General features: G+C 42.8%; 1 protein-coding gene across 1 annotated transcript in view; it reads left to right on the forward strand.

Moving 5' to 3' along the window:
* The window catches only part of STN1 (STN1 subunit of CST complex), a 35072-nt gene extending 18081 nt beyond the window's left edge, over window positions 1-16991 (forward strand). The window contains exons 6-9 of the mRNA XM_065894826.1: window positions 1121-1292; window positions 6206-6328; window positions 8722-8794; window positions 16834-16991. Of these exons, the coding sequence (XP_065750898.1) occupies window positions 1121-1292; window positions 6206-6328; window positions 8722-8794; window positions 16834-16991 (526 nt within the window). The remainder of the gene's footprint in view (window positions 1-1120; window positions 1293-6205; window positions 6329-8721; window positions 8795-16833) is intronic.
* Window positions 16992-17406: the final 415 nt, after the last annotated feature.

Below are 17406 nucleotides of genomic sequence, written 5' to 3' on the forward strand. Positions count from 1 at the left end.
CTGGACTATGACTGCCGAGGATGTGACCACAGCAATGAGGCCAACCAGTGGGATCCCAGATTCTGGGGTGGGCCTGGGTCCAAATCCTGAACTGTCCACTCACTCACCGTGGGGCTCCAGGTAAGTGTGTCCCCGCTCTGGATGCCTCAGTGTCCTCACCTGTAAAGTGAAGGTGTTAATAGTGCAGGTGTTCTAAGGTTTGGTAAGGAAGATATATGTGTAATTGGAGTCTCCGAAGGAGTGGAGTGGGGAGCAGAGAGAAAATATTGAAAGAAATCATGGATAAAAATTTTCCAAGTTTGATGAGAACTGTAAACTCACAGATCCAAGAAGCTCAGTGAACCCCAAGGCAAGAAACGTGAAGAAAACTGCACCAAAAGGCACATCATAATCAAAGAGACAATACCAGTCGCTCTCAACCAGGGATGATTTTATTCTCTTTCAGGGATGGAAAAATAAACAGGAGGAGTAAGAATACATGTATATTTGTTACTATACGCCTCAAATAACTCAGAGGAGACAGAAATAATCATAGTGGCTGCCGGCGGTGGGGGGCGTGGTGGGAGGAGGACTGGAAGGAGGATAGAAAGGAGACTCTTCACCACGTACCCTTCCATTTTTTAAACATATTCAACATTTGTAGATTACATATTCCAAAAAATTATATTAAAAAAACCCCAAACTGTAGACCTGTATAAAGTAAAACGTGGAAGTTCTCCATTTTCCTGTCTCCCGCCTCAGTGCCATTCCCAGAGGTTACCACTGTGCAGAGGTTGATGTGTGTATCCTGTTAGACGTTTTTCTTCGGTTGCATACACAAGCATGAATATCCACCCACGTATTTTGTGGGTTGTCATTTGCTTCCTTACAAAAATGGCACCGTCCCTCACATACTATTCTGCGGCTTGACTTTTTTTCTAAATCTATCACGAATATCAGTTCCTGTAGTTCTGCCTCATCCTTTTAAACAACCACAGTGTTCACTGGGTGAACTGCTCCTTATGTCAAAAACATGCATCAGTATAGTATTGCACTTGCTAGCTGTTTCAGTTTTACATGCGTCCAAAAGGAACAAAAGGAACAGTTTTCTGCAGGGCTTGTTAAAACTTTCTCCCAGCAGCAATCCAGGCACCCTGGACCTTGACAGTCTCACGTATCTGCTGAGTGAAAAAGTCAAAGAATTCCTTGTGGAGAACAGAGTGCAAACCTTTTACCAGCAGGAGCTGGAAACGGTGGAGTCCCTGCTGTCCCTTGCCAACCAGCCTGTGATTCACAGCGACTGCTCCGGGCGAGTAAGTGCGGCATGACCATGTGAGAATTCGAGGCCCCTGCCCCACATCTGCAGGTGGAGGGTGTGGGTGGACATGACTGTGGCATTGAGACATGGCATTGAGACTCACAGGGTGTACCCGGAGTATAGAAGTCACTGACCACTGAGAATTTGAAAGAATGCACATGCATGCCCTTTTCCCCTCCTTAATCTCATAAAGCTTAATCTTCAGGTAGAAAAAAAAATAAGGTTCATAGCACTTAGTACTCACTGAGATGGGTATTTAATGTCAGCAGGAACCAACTGAGGGGGAAATAGATGAGAAGAGCTAAAATTATCCTTCCAAGATTATTTTTTGATCAGCAAGATGATTCTTGAACTCGAACCAAGGTTTTTAATGACTTATTCTGTCTTCTCCAGAATAAGGTTGATCTATCGTGTCTTAGGAGTTTGAATAAAGATCAAGTTGTATTCAGTCTGGTTTATAAGTAAAAATTGCAGGGAATACTCAAGTAGTTTTTTATTCATCCTAGAAAGAGCTGTCCTCTTTTTTTTTTTTTTTGCGGTATGCGGGCCTGTCACTGTTGTGGCCTCTCCCGTTGCGGAGCACAGGCTCCGGACACACAGGCCCAGCGGCCATGGCTCACGGGCCCAGCCGCTCCGCGGCATGTGGGATCTTCCCGGACCGGGGCACGAACCCGTGTCCCCTGCATCGGCAGGCGGACTCTCAACCACTGCGCCACCAGGGAAGCCCTGTCCTTATTTTTTAACACGCATAGTGTTAGAGGTGAACTCAAGTTGTTTGGTGTTTACTTATTTGCTTGGAATTAAGAATTATCTGAGACTTTGGTTTTAGGCTTTCCTTTTCATTGCAATTCCTTAGTTTTTTTGTTGCTGTAACACGACTTGTATTTATTTCATTTATTCCACTGGGAATGATCTCTGCTTGAATGTCACCTTCTTGCCCTCCCTGACCTTCTGCTCTGATAGCCACCAGCTTCCTCACTGTGTTATCACTCTGTTTCCACATTTCGTGATAGCACTGGTATTTATTTGTTTTGTGTGCCTATTACCCCACCAGAATTTAAGTTCTCTAAGAGCAGAGCCTTTGTCTGTCTCATTCTTTGCTCTCTAGAACAGGGCCTAGAACATGGTTGGCATAAAGTACGCTCTCCACAATTATTTGTTGATTGAAGGAATGAAAACTTTTAAAAATTCAAATAGTCTGGGAGTTCCCTGGTGGGCCAGTGGTTAGGACTCGGTGCTTTCACTGCTTTCGGGCAACTAAGATCCTGCAAGCTGTGCGGCACAGCCAAAAAACAAAACGAGAAAACAAAAATAGATAAAAAAATAAAAATTCGAATAGTCCAGGAAACTGTCTAGTTTTTAAGTTTCCTTCCCATCCTCCTTCCTCATCCCCTTTCTACAGAGACGAGCACCATCTCATGAGTATCCTTCTGGAGATAATCTGCATCTATAAACTAGAAGTAGTTGTATCCCCTTTTTTACACAGATGGTATCATACTAAACACTATATCTACCTAGGTTTTCATTGGACAGCATGTCTTATAGGTCCTTTCCCAGCCATACTTACATATTTGCCACTCTATAATAATCTTTTATTATGTGTATCATAATTTCCTTAAGGGGTCTCTCCATTCCTGGACTGTTTAGATGTTTTCTAGTCTTTTGCCATTACCACCAGGGCTGCCATGAGTACCCTTGTGAGGTAACATAATTATGCTTTGTGATTCTGGTGGAACAGATACCAGGTCTCTGTCCCGACCTCCTAAGCATGACCACTGCTTCTCAGTTTCATTCGTGAACTTGATTATCTCTTCCTGTCACCAGGCTGTGTGCCCAGTGACCCGCAATTTCATACATGGAGGTGAGGGATATTGTTTCAGGAAACACCGAGGTGGGGAGGGTCAGGACTGGCCGCTTTGTTCTGTGCCACCATTGCTTCTGCACAGTTGTAGCTCCCCAGCTGTCCACTGACAGCAGGAGTGACCTTCTTCCCATTTAATCATTTAGAGGAGGCTCAGTGCCAACTTGGCCTCCCAGGACTTCTGACCACTCTCTTGGCATGTTTAGAAGGAAACGTTGAAGCTTAGCAAAGACCACATCTTCCTGTGAGCCAGCTCTTCTGCGATAATTAAGTAGGGAGAATTGAGGACTAAAAGGCCCCTCCATCAGAACATTCCAGGGAGGACTTTTGGTGTGATATCTTTTTGAGAATGCTTAGAAAAGAAATTTGTATCTGCCCAGTGCTGTATGTTTAAAAAGAAATGAATATGGCAGTATATCTGTTTTGTCTTTGGAAACTACTTTTCCGTCAGTTATGAATTATTCCCTCACATGGCTCTGGTTGGGGGGGTCAGTGTCATTAAATTGAATTCTGTTTAATAGAGCCTGGGAGACCCAGGATGCTTTACAACGATGGTGAAACCTTAGATCCTTTGGCACTTTCTGTAGTCATACAGATGAAAGCTTAACAAAATAAATCATTGTGATGTTGTCTTAGCTTAGAGGCTGGGGAGAGTGGGTTTGAATGTTTTCCCATTTTCTTTTTTTCCACAGTGGCCCTTTTTAGCAAATCCAGAAACATGATAAACAAACCTTGCAAAACCATTGTTTCTTTGACAACTCGATAAATGTTGAGTTTGTTTGGGAATGAAGACTATATATATATTTCAGAGATCCACCCAGTTCCTGACCTGCCACAAGGAGAGGCCCACTAAGGCTCAGCCTGTTCAGCTGGTCACTGTTTTTGTTTCTGAACAGTTTCGGTTTCCTGAATGGGATGAGTCTGTCATTGCTCTTCAGAAAAAGACAAGAAAGACATACATCTCAGGCCAGGAAAAGCTACTAGCTAGAGGGACGATTGGAGGCTTTATCCTTGAGACTGTGTCTTTATAACCAGCAGGGAATTATGTCCTGAGTTCAGCTGAGGCAAATGTTTTTAGAAAGGAAGCTTCACATATTGTTTATATTTACAGAGAGCCTTTTCTGCTGGGTCCTCCTTGTTCACAGCTGAAACTGCTTTTACTCTCCCAGGCCTCACACCCTCTCTTCCTGCTGCTCGATCTGACTGAAATCTGGGAGGAGGAACCGGGCTTTCTGTATGGTCTGAGGATAACCAAGAGTCATTTTTAATGACAGGAATAATCGTGCAACAACATTTCTAGTCAGTTTCCAATTTATTTCTATATTGGGAAGAGACATAATAAACTCGACCCTTAGGATCCTTATATTAAATTGACCAAAGAAGACGAATGTCCTGAGAATTATGAAGATGAAGTAGTTATAAAGTCATGTAGGGGAGCCTGTGTTGGGTTGAGCGTTCTTTTCCTAAGTGAGAGCACTCAAGTATGAAATTAAAAACAGCTTTGCCTCAAGCCCCCCTGAATAAAAAGATATGTGACTGAGGATCGCTGGGAGAGGTGTTTATTCTAAACACACCCAGATAGCTTTTCTGCCCGTGGGAGTCATCAAATATTTCTCAACCTGTTCTCCCTTAGAATGGGTGCTGTCATAACCTGGAGTGCTTGTCAACTCTCAGGCCCTCCTGTTCTACTGGCCAGGTTCTCCAGGCCTGTTCTGTTGAGGAAAAACCTAGGCTATTAATTAAGAACGTTAGTCTCTCCTGTTCAGCTCAGGAGAGCACATTTGTGAAACATCACCAAGATCTGTTAGACTCAAACAGTGCCTGTCTGGGAGGCCTCTTCTAGAAAGCGAAGATTTCTTTCAGGATGGAGCTGTCAATACTTGAGGCCATTTGGCCTCTCCCTGTCACTTTGTGGGAATGTCATTAGCAAATCCCAGGCCCACTCTCTGTTTCAGCTTCTGTGAGTGCTGCCCCAGACAGCCTCCATAAGGACCTTCCATTAGAGGAGTAGGACTGTGCCTTCAAACACTCTTTTGGAAGCTTTGCCACGTTTCTTTGGCACTCTGATCTTTCTAGTATCTTGATGTATTTCTGTCACATTACAAATGGATCTGTACCTTGAAGGACACTTATTACTTACACTTCCTTTGTTTTAGGAATGAACTGAAAATCCCTAATGGAATAATTAGGAGGATATCGCCTACCTATATGGGGTATTTCCCCTGATTGCACACATATTTTCTCCATCACCCACTGTGTGTCAGGGAGCAGGTGGCCGAGATGAGTCCCCAACTCAAGAAGCACACAGCCTAGTTAACCATGGTAGGACATAGGTGAAAACCTGGCCTCCTTGAAATAAGAAGTAGGATGACCTGGTAACCTCTCTAGGCAAACTTGACTCTTAGAGAAGGGAAGGGATACTGAAAGTGAGGAGAGAGCAAACTGACAGCAGCAGAGGGTCCTTCCTCATGGTGTTCTCGCTTCCCCTAGGGCCCTGTCCACCTTCAGCCCATGGACCCTCCCCTTTGACAGATCTCTGCACAGCTCTTTGTCTCCACTGTCCTCCATTTAAAATAAGGAGTCTATTTAATACTCTCTATGTGCTGGAATCCCCAACTTATTATTTCAATGTGTGTAAAATTCTTTGATGTCTGTAGGAAGAAGTTGTATATATGGCCACAATTTTAATGAAAAAAGTGAGCCAGTAGCTATAGAATTTTTGGCTCTGTATAAAAAAATAAATCAAAGATTGTCATTTTGATATTTCCATTTTGTATCATTGAGTTAAATGAACTAAACAAACAAAAAATCATAACCAAGGTGTGGAACAGTTATCGAGTGTGATTCTGCCAGAGCAAACTTCCCAATCCTCCTTAAATACCATCCTGCTAGGCCCGTGCATACCTGAATCTTTTTGACTCAGTAGATTAAAAAGCCTGTTGGGTGAATTTATAACCAGTTGGTCTAGGGAGTTGCCCTCAAGTGCTGTAAGATGGGACTTATTTCTTTTCTTCCTTTATTTTTTTTTCCTTTTTTTCTTCCTACAGATGGATTTTAAGAATGACACCACTTCCAAGGCAATTCATAGTATATTTAGGAATGCTATAAAGCTGCTGCAGGAAGAAGGACTTGTTTTCCAGAAAGATGGTGGTTTTGATAACCTGTTCTATGTAAGAAACCTGCAACTTAATTTTTTTTCTTAGCTTCAATTGCAAATATATTTATTACTTAGGATTGTTTGTTTCCTGTGTTTTAAAAATCCGTCATTAGGAGGTACATAAAGTAAGGAGTGAAAGTTGGCCCTTATCTTTCCTCAAGATACCGCTTTTAACGGTACATCCTTTGGCACACACGTAAATATAGGCTCCTGTTACCAAAAAGATGTGATCTTCCTCTAAATCAGGATTTCTCAACTTCAGCACTGTTTGAGCCAGATGATTCTTTGTTGTGGGGTGTTGTCCTTTGCATTGTAGGATGTTTGGCACATCCTTGGCCTTCACCTACTAGATGCCGGTAGCAGCACCCCCAATTGTGGCAACCTAAACGTCTCCAGACATTGCCAAGTGTCCCCTGACCCAGTTGAGAACCACTGCTCTAAATAATGCTCAGCAACTTTGGGGGATGCCAGAATAGCACATCACAGTCATCTTTCCATATTAGTCCTTATAAATCTGTCTCATTCTTTTTGACATCTGCATGGTTTTCCATATTGTGGGAACTTGCCATAAATTGTTTAACCACTTATCTCTGATGGCCATTTATATTGTTTCCAACTCTTATCCTCACATATAGTGTTGCTATGTCTGTTTTCTTGCGGACTTATGTAAGTATTTCCATAAGATTGACTCTTAAAAGAGGAATTGCTGGAGTAAAGGGCATGTACCTTTAAGCTTTTGATTGCCTCCTTCAAAAGTGGTGCCAATTAACATTCCCATCAGGGGTACAAGTGTTTGCCTACCTCATACTTTGAGTTAAAAGTTCACCTCTCACTGCCTACCTTTAATATGGGAGGAACCAAGCTGATACTGATGTTATCGATATTGATGTCCACTTTAGTAGCATAGATGTAGCTTCAGCTGTGAGCGATTCTCCTGAAGACAGATCAGAACTCTGGGAGATCCCAGAAGCCTCATTCTTTACAGGCATGATTCCCGAGGGGAAGCTTTCCTTAATAGGACATTTTCTTGATGTTGATTAAGTCTAGTGATTCCCCATTTTAGAACATTTTAAAAAATTAAGATATGTTTTAAATACTATTTAAATAACTTCTGAAAAGGGTATTCCATTCCGTATAAGGGTGAGGGCAGCCCCCCACCCCCCCACCGCCTCCCAGGATGGGCAGGCCTGGTGGGAGCTGATTGCTTCTTGTGGGGTTGGAGAAGCTCATGCTGGGCAACTCACCCTAACACCCTCCCACCCCCACCCGCACCCTCACATCGCCCCCCGGGAGGCTCTGCGTGGCCTCCTGGGTCAGTAGGAAGCTGCTCTTCCTGAGGAACAGCAGTCCAGGAGTGAGGTGTGGCAGGGCTGGGGCACTTCCTCCTGTGAATCAGTCTGAGCTGGAATGGGGTGATCCAGCTCTAATAGCTCTACTTTCCTCAGCAGAGCCACCCCCCTTCTCTGACTTCACTCCCCACTGCTACCTCAACCCTGGCTCCTAGGTTTCTGTTTTCCTGAGGGCATTGCCTCAGGGACAGAGTTATCTTTTCTCTGTATAGTGCTTTCCAGCTTTCAGCAGCTCTCCCACATTACCTTACTTAATCTTCCCAACACCCTGTAAGTCCAGAGAAGGGTCCTTATCAGAATCCCCATTCTTAAATCTGCTCATTCCAAGTCCGTCAGTCCAGGGAGCATCCTGACATATGTGTTTGTTTGCATACTTTTTTTTTTTCTCCTTCTTCCTTTTTTCTCCTTTCTTCCTCTTTTTTCCTTTCTTTCTCTTTGATTTTAGATTTACTGTTGAACATGAAGGTGAAACCCATTTGATGGCTGCTTCCCTCTTACTGGAGCTGGCTGAGAAAGGAACCTTGGTTATGTTTGCCTTTGAGAACAGACAGTGTTTCCATTCATAAACTAGATTTACTCTCTTGCTAGCTTTGCCTTACAGTTTTATTTCTTTTGTTTTTTTCCCCTATGGTTGGGTGAAGGAATGTGAAACCCAAGATAGAAAAGAAGAAACACAAGAGGAAAGAGTCCTCGGGTTTGATCACTTGTGCCTCCCTCAAGAATATAATGAATAAGAGAAATTTTATGAATGTGTTATGAATATTTAAGATGAAAGTTGCTCCTTGAAAGCAAGGGATTCCAGCTTTTCTTTCTATCATGGCCCCCGTAAACCACCTCCCGAGGGAATATGCCTGTGGGTGGACTTCAGAGCAGTGAGCTACTTAGGGACAGAACTGGTTTGACAGCTGGCCACGTATCAAAAGCGACACTCTATTGGTGTAGGGATGAGGATTGTTATGAAATCTTTAGAAACTATCCTAAAGACTGATTTGGGTGTCTGGATGACACAACCTCTGTTTTACTTAACATTTCTTTCCGAACTGTTTTTCCTATTTAGGTAACCAGAGAAGACAAAGAATTACACAGAAAGATCCACCAGATCATTCAAGAAGACTGCCAGAAACCAAATCGTAAGTGGTGTAATGTACATGTGTCTCGGTGCCCTGGAGGGGGCTGTTCCCTCCCGGAGAGCACTAGATGGAGAGTCAGGAAACCTGGGACCTTTCCCAGTAACAACGTGGAAGCATGACTGGTCAAGATACCTGCCCTCTCTGAGCCTCAGACTCCTCCTTCCTAAAGTGAGCGTTAGCCTTGCACAGTTGTTCTGACATGGGCCACACGTAAGAGTCAACCTTGGAGCTTTTTTGAACATACAATACTCAGGTCCCACCCCTAGGGATTCTGATTCACTAGGGGCTGGGATGGGGGCTAGACAGGCGAGCTCCTCAAGTGATTCTGATACAGCAAGGTCAGCTGTTACGCTAGGACTTTTTAACATCCTTCTGGTTTCGTGTCCTCTGTAATTTGTGTTATTTCTTGTTCCACTCTTCCTTCTTGTCTCTGAACCCAAACCTGACATTTTCCTCTCTTCTAACATCAAGCCCTTCAACGTTGGGAGGAATGGTTCTAGACATTACAGTTTGTGAACAGTGTAATTCAGTCATCCTGAAACCTGATAATTTGCAAAAGAAATGGTTGAGAAAATAGTTGGTTTTAGTGGAGTTAGATCAGCCCCTAGTGGTTAGAAACTCAAACTGTAGAGAGTCTGATAACAGACATTACCATTTTCATACTAGTTAGAAAGAGAAGAAAGCATAAGTCCTATGTTTAAATCCTGTGTAAACTGATCGCTCTTAAAGGTGACTTTTCAAAGTCTACCTTTTGCAAACATGTGCTATTAACAAATGTTGGCATATGTCAACAAATGACGCCAGAAGGAAAGTGGAAAGGCTTGTTAGTGAGCACAGGCCTCCTCATTCTGCTTTCTTTCTCTCCCAGGAGGTCCACCTCCAGTCCTTAAAGCCCATATATCCCTGGGGCCTGGACCTGTTCCAGGCTGAGTCAGCAGGTGGAGCTGGACCAGATCTCCAGCCCTGGTGTTTATGGTATGCAGCCTTATTTAGCTTGTAAGGACCCATGAAGTCACCTCCCAGAGTGGTGTGACAACAGGTCTTAAAATAAACTGAAAGCAAAATCTCTTATTTTAATGCAAGGTTTCTAACTATTGTTCACTTCATTCAGAACAAGAAGGATAAATATCCTTTAGTTGGGGGAAAAACCACCTATCCACAATTTAAGGAGCTTTTTAGAGCTGTGAAATGTGGGATTCTTCAACCGAGAAGGGATGAGAGGAGAGGCTGGTCCCCAGGTGACATTCCTGCACTCATGGTAGTCCCAAGCCATCTGGCTAGACTCTTATTTTGATGTGTATTAGGAACAGAGTGGATTAAAGTGATCCTAGGGCCTGCTGAAGCAAATGAAAGCAATTCACACTTCATTTCTTAGGAGAACCAAACAGCCTTGGTGACCTGAGGGTCTATAAAGTGGCAGGTTATATATCCACTTCTAATCCACAGGCCAGCTTCTGCTTTGGTGAGTGTGTGTGTCAAGGTGGACAGGCTCTTGTTCTCAGTCTATAAATGGGAGCCTTTAAAAAACATAAGCCAATTCCCTGGAACTAGTAAACTCCCAGGAGACAAATTCTGGAGCATGAGTAACTGAGAATACCAGTAAACATACCTTGTAGGAACTGTCAGAGTCTGTTGCAGCCACCCCTTTTCATAAGAAATACCTATGACATTAAAACATTATTCTGAATAATGTATGCACAGGATAAAAAGTCAAAAAGTACAAAAACACACACAGAAAAAGTGAGACTCCCTCCCAACACCGAGCCCCAGGCTCCGTGTTCCCCTTTCCAAAGGCAGTGGGTGTTACTAGTTTCTGGCATATCCTTCTAGAGATGTTATATGCACTTATAAGCATGTTTGTATAGTTTATCCTTTCTAAAAAACATAAGTAAAGCTTAGCATACAATACTCAGTGTTTTATAGCTTGTATTTTAAATCTAACGTTGGCTTGTAGCAGCCATTCAGCAACAGTATGTGTAAAAGTACCTGTCTTTTTAATGGCTGCACAGTATTCCACCATATGTATTGATAGATATTCGACCATTTATTTAAGTATTCCTACTGAACCTTTAGTTTGTTTCTAACCTTTCAGTATGAAACATAGCATTGAGTTTTCCTTGGCAGTATGATTGGTAGGAGAACTTAAAACCTTTAGTTACTTATGAATATTTCAGCAGAGGGTAAACCTACAATAATGAAAGGATTATAAACATGGGCCAGTTTTTGGTCCCTAAAGCACTGATATAGGGTTTGTCTGAAGATGGCCCGCATGGCATAGTTGTGAAGAGCTGGGCTCTGGAGCCACCTTGCTTGGGTTTGAATCCCAGCTCTGCCACTTTGTAGCTGTGTGGCCTTGAGCAATTCTGTGCCTCAGTTTCTTTATATGCAAAGCAGGGATAATAATCGTACCTACATCGTGGGTTGTTATGAGGATGAAATAAATTGGTGTTTTGTGAAACTCTTAGGAATATGGCAGAGTAAGAACACCAAGAATCCTTCCCTCCGCTTAGACAACAATTGCATCTGTCTGATGTAGCTATTTTGGAACTCTGGAGTCTATCAAGGTTAGCAACTTCCAGAGGAAGGTTTGGACAATGAATTGGGGTTAATTTCAGTCAATTTTCAGATCTTAGTAGCAGCTACTTATCCCCCATCCCCAGCTACATGGCAGGGGGCTGTGCATGTGTTTCTGGAGCAGTTTGTACAGAGCTTGTGGGAGCTAGCGGGGACAAAAGGACCCAGTCCTCCATGTATCAGGGATTTGTGCTCTGATCACCAGTTGCTGCTTCTGATCACGGAGGTGCAGGCAGAGAGGTGGGTGGCCATTGTTGTACCTCCTCCCATTGTTGTAAGCTGCTCACTCAACAGCTGAAGTGACTTCCAGGAGATTTAAAAGACTGGCACCCTTTTTTTTAAACCCCTTCATTTCTCTTTTTTACCCCTTTTGGAGCCAGAAAAGAAAGACTAGAACATTCAAAAGCACCTGCATATATGGGTAAAATTAGAAAGCGACCACACATGCCCAGGGAAAGTCACAGGCTCAGAAATAGACCTGAGAAGACCTTAGGTTTCCATCTCAGGCTGCTCCTTGGCACAGAAACAGCCTACAACAACCAAAAAAATAAAAACAATAACAAAAAGCAGCAAACACCACAGAAGGTGAAGAATCTAATCTCCAGAGTTACCACATTATTAGATTCAAATGTCCAGTTTTCAACTAAAAACGAAAGACATTCAAAGAGACAGGAAACTATGGCCCGTTCAAAGGGAAAAATAAGCAACAGAAACTGTCCCTGAAAAAGACCTGATGGCAGATTTATTACCCAGAGACTCTGAAACAGTTGTCTTAAAGATGCTTACGAAAATGATGGGTGAACAAAATAGAAAATATCAATACAGAGACACAAAAGCTAAAAAGAAACCAAAAAGAAATTCTGAAAAGTACAGTAACTGAAGTGAAAAGTTTACCAGTGATTCAAAGGCAAATTTGAGCAGGAAAAATCTGAAGAAAAGTGAACAGAACCTAAAGAACCTGTGGGACATCATCAAATGGACCAACATATGCATTGTGGGAGTCCCAGAAGAAGAGAGAAAGGGGCAGAGAGAATATTTGAAGAAATAATGGCTGAAAACGGCCCTAATAGGATGAAGGATATGAATATAAACATCCAAGGAGCTCAGTGAACTCCAGTTAAGATGAACTCAAAGAGAGCACACCAAGATACATTATAATCAAACTTTTGAGAGTCAAAACAAAAGAAAGAATCGTGAAAGCTACAAGAGAAAAACAACTTGTCACATCAGTAAGATGATCAGATTTCTTATCTGCAACTTTGGAGGCTGGAAGGCAGTAGGCTGATATATTCAAAATGCTAAAAGAAAAATAACCTGTAAACCAAGAATCTTAGGAGCCTAATACACTTAAAAGAATTATTAGTCTGTGTTCTTGGGCACAGTGTATAAAGTTGTGGTTTTGTGACATCAACAACTGAAAGGGGTGGGGACAGAGCTGCAAAGGAGAAGTAACAGAGGTTTTATATATTATTTAAGTTAAACTAGAATAAATTCAAATTAGTGTGTTACAACTATAGGATGCTAAATGTAATCCCTGTGGTAACCACAAAGAAAATAGCTCTAGAATATACACAAAAGGAAATTTTAATCATTTCACTATTAAAAAAATCAACTAAACGCAAAAGAAGACAGTAATGCAGGAATTGAGGGACCAAAAGCTATAAGGCATATAGAAAACAAATAGCAAAATGACAGATGTAAGTCCCTCTTATCAGTAATTAGGTTAAATGTAAATGGATTGAACTCTCCAATCAAAAGACAGAGATTGGCAGAATGGATTGAAAAAAAAACCCCAAGAACTCTAACTGTATGCCAACTACAAGAAACTCACTTTAGATCCAAAAGCACAGATAGGTTGAAAGTGAAAGGACAGAAAAATATATCCCATGCAAATAGTAACCAAAAGAGAACAGGGGCAGTTATACTAATATCAGACAAAATAAATTTTAAATCAAAAATGTTGCAAGAGGGCTTCCTTGGTGGCGCAGTGGTTAAGAATCCGCCTGCCAATACAGGGGACACGGGTTCGATCCCTGGTCCGGGAAGATCCCACGTGCTGCGGAGCAACTAAGCCCATGCGCCACAACTACTGAGCCTGCGCTCTAGAGCCCACAAGCCACGACTACTGAGCCTGCAAGCCACAACTACTGAGCCCACGTGCCACAACTACTGAAGCCCACGCGGCTAGAACCCATGCTCCGCAACAAGAGAAGCCACGACACTGAGAAGCTTGCACACCCCAACGAAGAGTAGCCCCCGCTCACCACAACTAGAGAAAGCCTGCACACAGCAATGAAGACCCAACACAGCCAATAAATAAATAACTAAATAAAAAAAATGTTGCAGGAGACAAAGAAGGACATTATATATTAATAAAAGGTTCAATACAGCCAGAAGACACAGTAATTTTAAACATTTTGTACCTAGTGACAGACCGTCAAAATATATGAAGCAAAAACTGACGGAATTGAAAGAAGTAAGTGGTTCTATGATAATAGTTGGAGATTTCAGTATCCCACTGTCAATAACGGATAGAACAACTAGACAGAAGGTAAGGAAATAGAGGGCTTAAATAACACAATAAATCAGCTAGATCTAACAGACGCACACAAAAGACTACCTGACAACAGCATACATACAGCATACAACATGTACGTGGGACCTTTTCCAGGAGAGACCATTAATTAATTCTCAATAGATTTTAATAGGTAAATATCATACAAAGTATCTTCTCCAACCAGCATCTTCTGAAGTTAAAAGTCAATAACAGAAGTAAAACTGAAAAATTAACAAATTTGTGGGAATTAAACAACACACTCTTCACCAGTAGACTAAAGAAGAAATCATATGGGAAATTAGAAAATACTTAGAGATGAATGAAAACAAAATTCCAAAGTACCAAAACTTCTAGGACACAGAAGAGCTTTGTATGAGGGGAACTGTATAGCTAAGAACACTTATAGAACTTTACAATTTAAGGAACTAGAAAAAGAAGAAGAAAGTAACTCAAAGCTAGCAGAAGGAAGGAAATAATAAAGATTAGAGCACAAATAAATGAAATAGAGAATAGAAAAACAATAGAGAAAATCAATGAAACCAAAAGTTGGTTCTTTGAAAAGATCCCTAAAATTGCCAAACATTTAGCTAGGTAGACTAAGAAAAAAGAGAAAAAACTCCAGTTACTAAAATCAGAAATGAAAATGAGGACATTAGTACTGATTCTACAGAAATAAAAAGGATTATAACAAAGTACTGTAAACAATTGTACGCCAACAAATTGGATAACCAGGTGAAATGGAAATTCCTAGAAACACAAAACCTACCAAGACTAAATCCTGAAGAAATAGAAAGTCTGAATAGATACATAGTACGGAGATTGAATCAATAATCAAAAATCTCCCAACAAAGAAAAGCCTTGGACCTGATGGCTTCACTGGTGAATTCCAAACATTTAAAGAACTAACACCAATCCTTCTCCCCACGTGAATGGAAGGTCACTTAGTGAACAGCCTTACCAGGCAACCCTCGACGGCAGAATGGCCTTTGTGAAGAATTAGTTTAAGGCCTTTGGGGCAGTCAGCATTGCTGACCACATATGCCTGTAAGTCACCTTGAGCCCTGAGCCTGAGCACCCAGGTCTTAAAAGAACTAAGATCACAAGCCGAGCAGTGCTGAAATTCCCAGGGCTTCCTCTCTGCTGTGTGCAAGCCCAGTCTGGTTGGAGTCCTTCACCCTCCGTCATCAACCCTTCCTCTCGGGAAGAGTCAAAGCTTCTTTAGAGCAGGGACAAGGTTATGTGCATCTTCTTAGGTTATGGATATGACGATAGAATCATAGTAATTCTCCATGGAAGAAGCCCCCACCATGGGTCTCCTTTCACCCACACAACCATGAGTGAAGTGGGTGCTTTTCTTCCCATTTAACAGATGAGGATGCGGACTGAGAGACCTGGACCACTTTGCCCCAGTCATAGAGCCAGCATTTTTATTCGGGTCCTTTGGACTCCAGAGTCAGCTCTCTGTCTGCACTCTGTCCTTGCTCCTCCTTGCTCAGCACTGCACATGTAGTAGGTGTTCAGGGAATCTTGATCGAATGAATGTTGAAGAAATAGCCTGGAAATGTGGAGACCAGGGGAGGTGGCGAGTTTCCCAACAGTAACCCAGTCGGGAGGAACAATGAGTTGACTAGCCACTAGAGGTCAGAATTTGCAGGTCTTTGTTAGCCCAGGACCACTGCCTGTGAGCATCCCTGACCCTTAGAGCTGGGAAGGACCTCAGAGGTGCCCCCCAGCCCCACTCCCCATGGGTCAGAAAACTGAGGCTTAAAGATGCAGTGACTTGCCCAAAGCCACAAAGGTGCACAGAATCTCAAGCATGCTTTGCCCATCACCACAACCCCTCTTTGAGGATTTTCCTGGAGCCTAAAGCATTTTATCACCTGAAAACAACATTCAGTGACTGTGCAGAGCACTAGTGGGCCAGATGCTGGGGATATGGCGGTGAGAGGCCTGGCCCTGTGAATGGGGCTTTGGTGGAAACTGGGGAGGGTTTGTTTCCAGGAATGAGGTTTGACTTTGACTCGATGTTACAAATAAATTTTACATCATCACCTAGGAAATTATATAATTTTATTATAAATTTTATTTCAACTATACATATGCATGTATAGTTGAATATAAAGTTTCTCAATGTTTATCGTACCTAAAATGCAATACATTCTGTAATCTCATATTCTAGTCTGTTTGGTAAGAAAAGAATGCTAACCACAACCCACTAAATTGATTTCATGATCCTCTAATGGTCATAACTTCAGTGTGAATACCACTACTCCAAATCATTGATTTCTACTAGGAAAGCGGTCACTCGTCCTGAACTGCTACGAATGGTCTCATTTGTTTTGGGTAGAGGGTGAGAGGTTCCTAGAATACAGCCGTCACAGGCAGACTTTTTGGAAGCCTAGGCAGAGAAGAGTGAGAACAGGCCAAAGGTCACCACCGCAGTCCCACCGTCCAGGAGTTACAGAAGGAATTTGGAGGCTGCTGCAAGCCGGCTCTGCTGTCAGCCACAAGAGGGCTCCCACCTGGGAAGCTAGGGGGTTAGAACTGAATGCACGTGCTCGTACATGTAACTTCATTAGAGAAAAAAGCCTACCAAGCACTAAATCCCCACTGGGTTATGAGTGTAAAATTATTGATTGGGAATCCTGGAAGGTTGAAGGCCTGCATCCCCGAGCAGTGGTCCATGGCACAGACCTGAGAACAGGTGTTTTGGTTCGTTCTCACTGATAAGCTAGACCAGTGCATCTCCTACTTAAATGTGCATAAGAATCATCTGGGGATCTTATTAAGCTGCAGGTTCTGATCCAGGAACTCTGAAGAAGGACTTCCATTTAGAGGAGAGGACAGGAGAGAGAGAGGAGGGTCTGACAGGTGTGTCCAAGCTTAGCCAACTCCCTTTTTCCTGCAGACGTGGAGAAGGGCTGCCACTTCCTGCACATCCTGGCCTGTGCTCGCCTGAGCCTCAGCCCAGTCCTGAGTGAAACTGTCCTGCGGCAGGTGCTGGAGCTCTTGGAGGACCAGAGTGACATCGTCAGCACCACAGAGAACTACTACACTGCGTTCTGAGGAGAGGCCGGCAGGCAGCACGAGTGGAGCGGGGGAGGAGGAGAAAACAGGTGGCGTTCACTCCCGGGCTCTGATTTTAACATGGTGCTGAGGCTTATAGGCCTGGTGGCAATTATCTCATAATAAACTATGAAATATGGTAATTTGAAGAATGGAACTTGGTATGAATTCTGGAGGCTGCCTTCTGCCTGCTGTATCCTGGGAGAAAAGACTTCTCTCAGCCACGACATACAAGAAAACCCTTCTCATTGGCCTCCTGGCTGGACCAAGCATCACTCACAGAGCAGAAGAGGAAGAAACTGTTGATAGCAGAACTGGTTGGAAGCTCTGTTGTGGTAAAGGGGCATCCCGTGGAAAAGGCGCTCGTACTGCGGGAGCTGAAGAGCATACAGATCACAAGTTCAGACACTTTTTA

This window comes from Phocoena phocoena, chromosome 16 (genome assembly GCF_963924675.1).
Source record: "Phocoena phocoena chromosome 16, mPhoPho1.1, whole genome shotgun sequence".
Taxonomy (NCBI): Eukaryota; Metazoa; Chordata; class Mammalia; order Artiodactyla; family Phocoenidae; genus Phocoena; species Phocoena phocoena.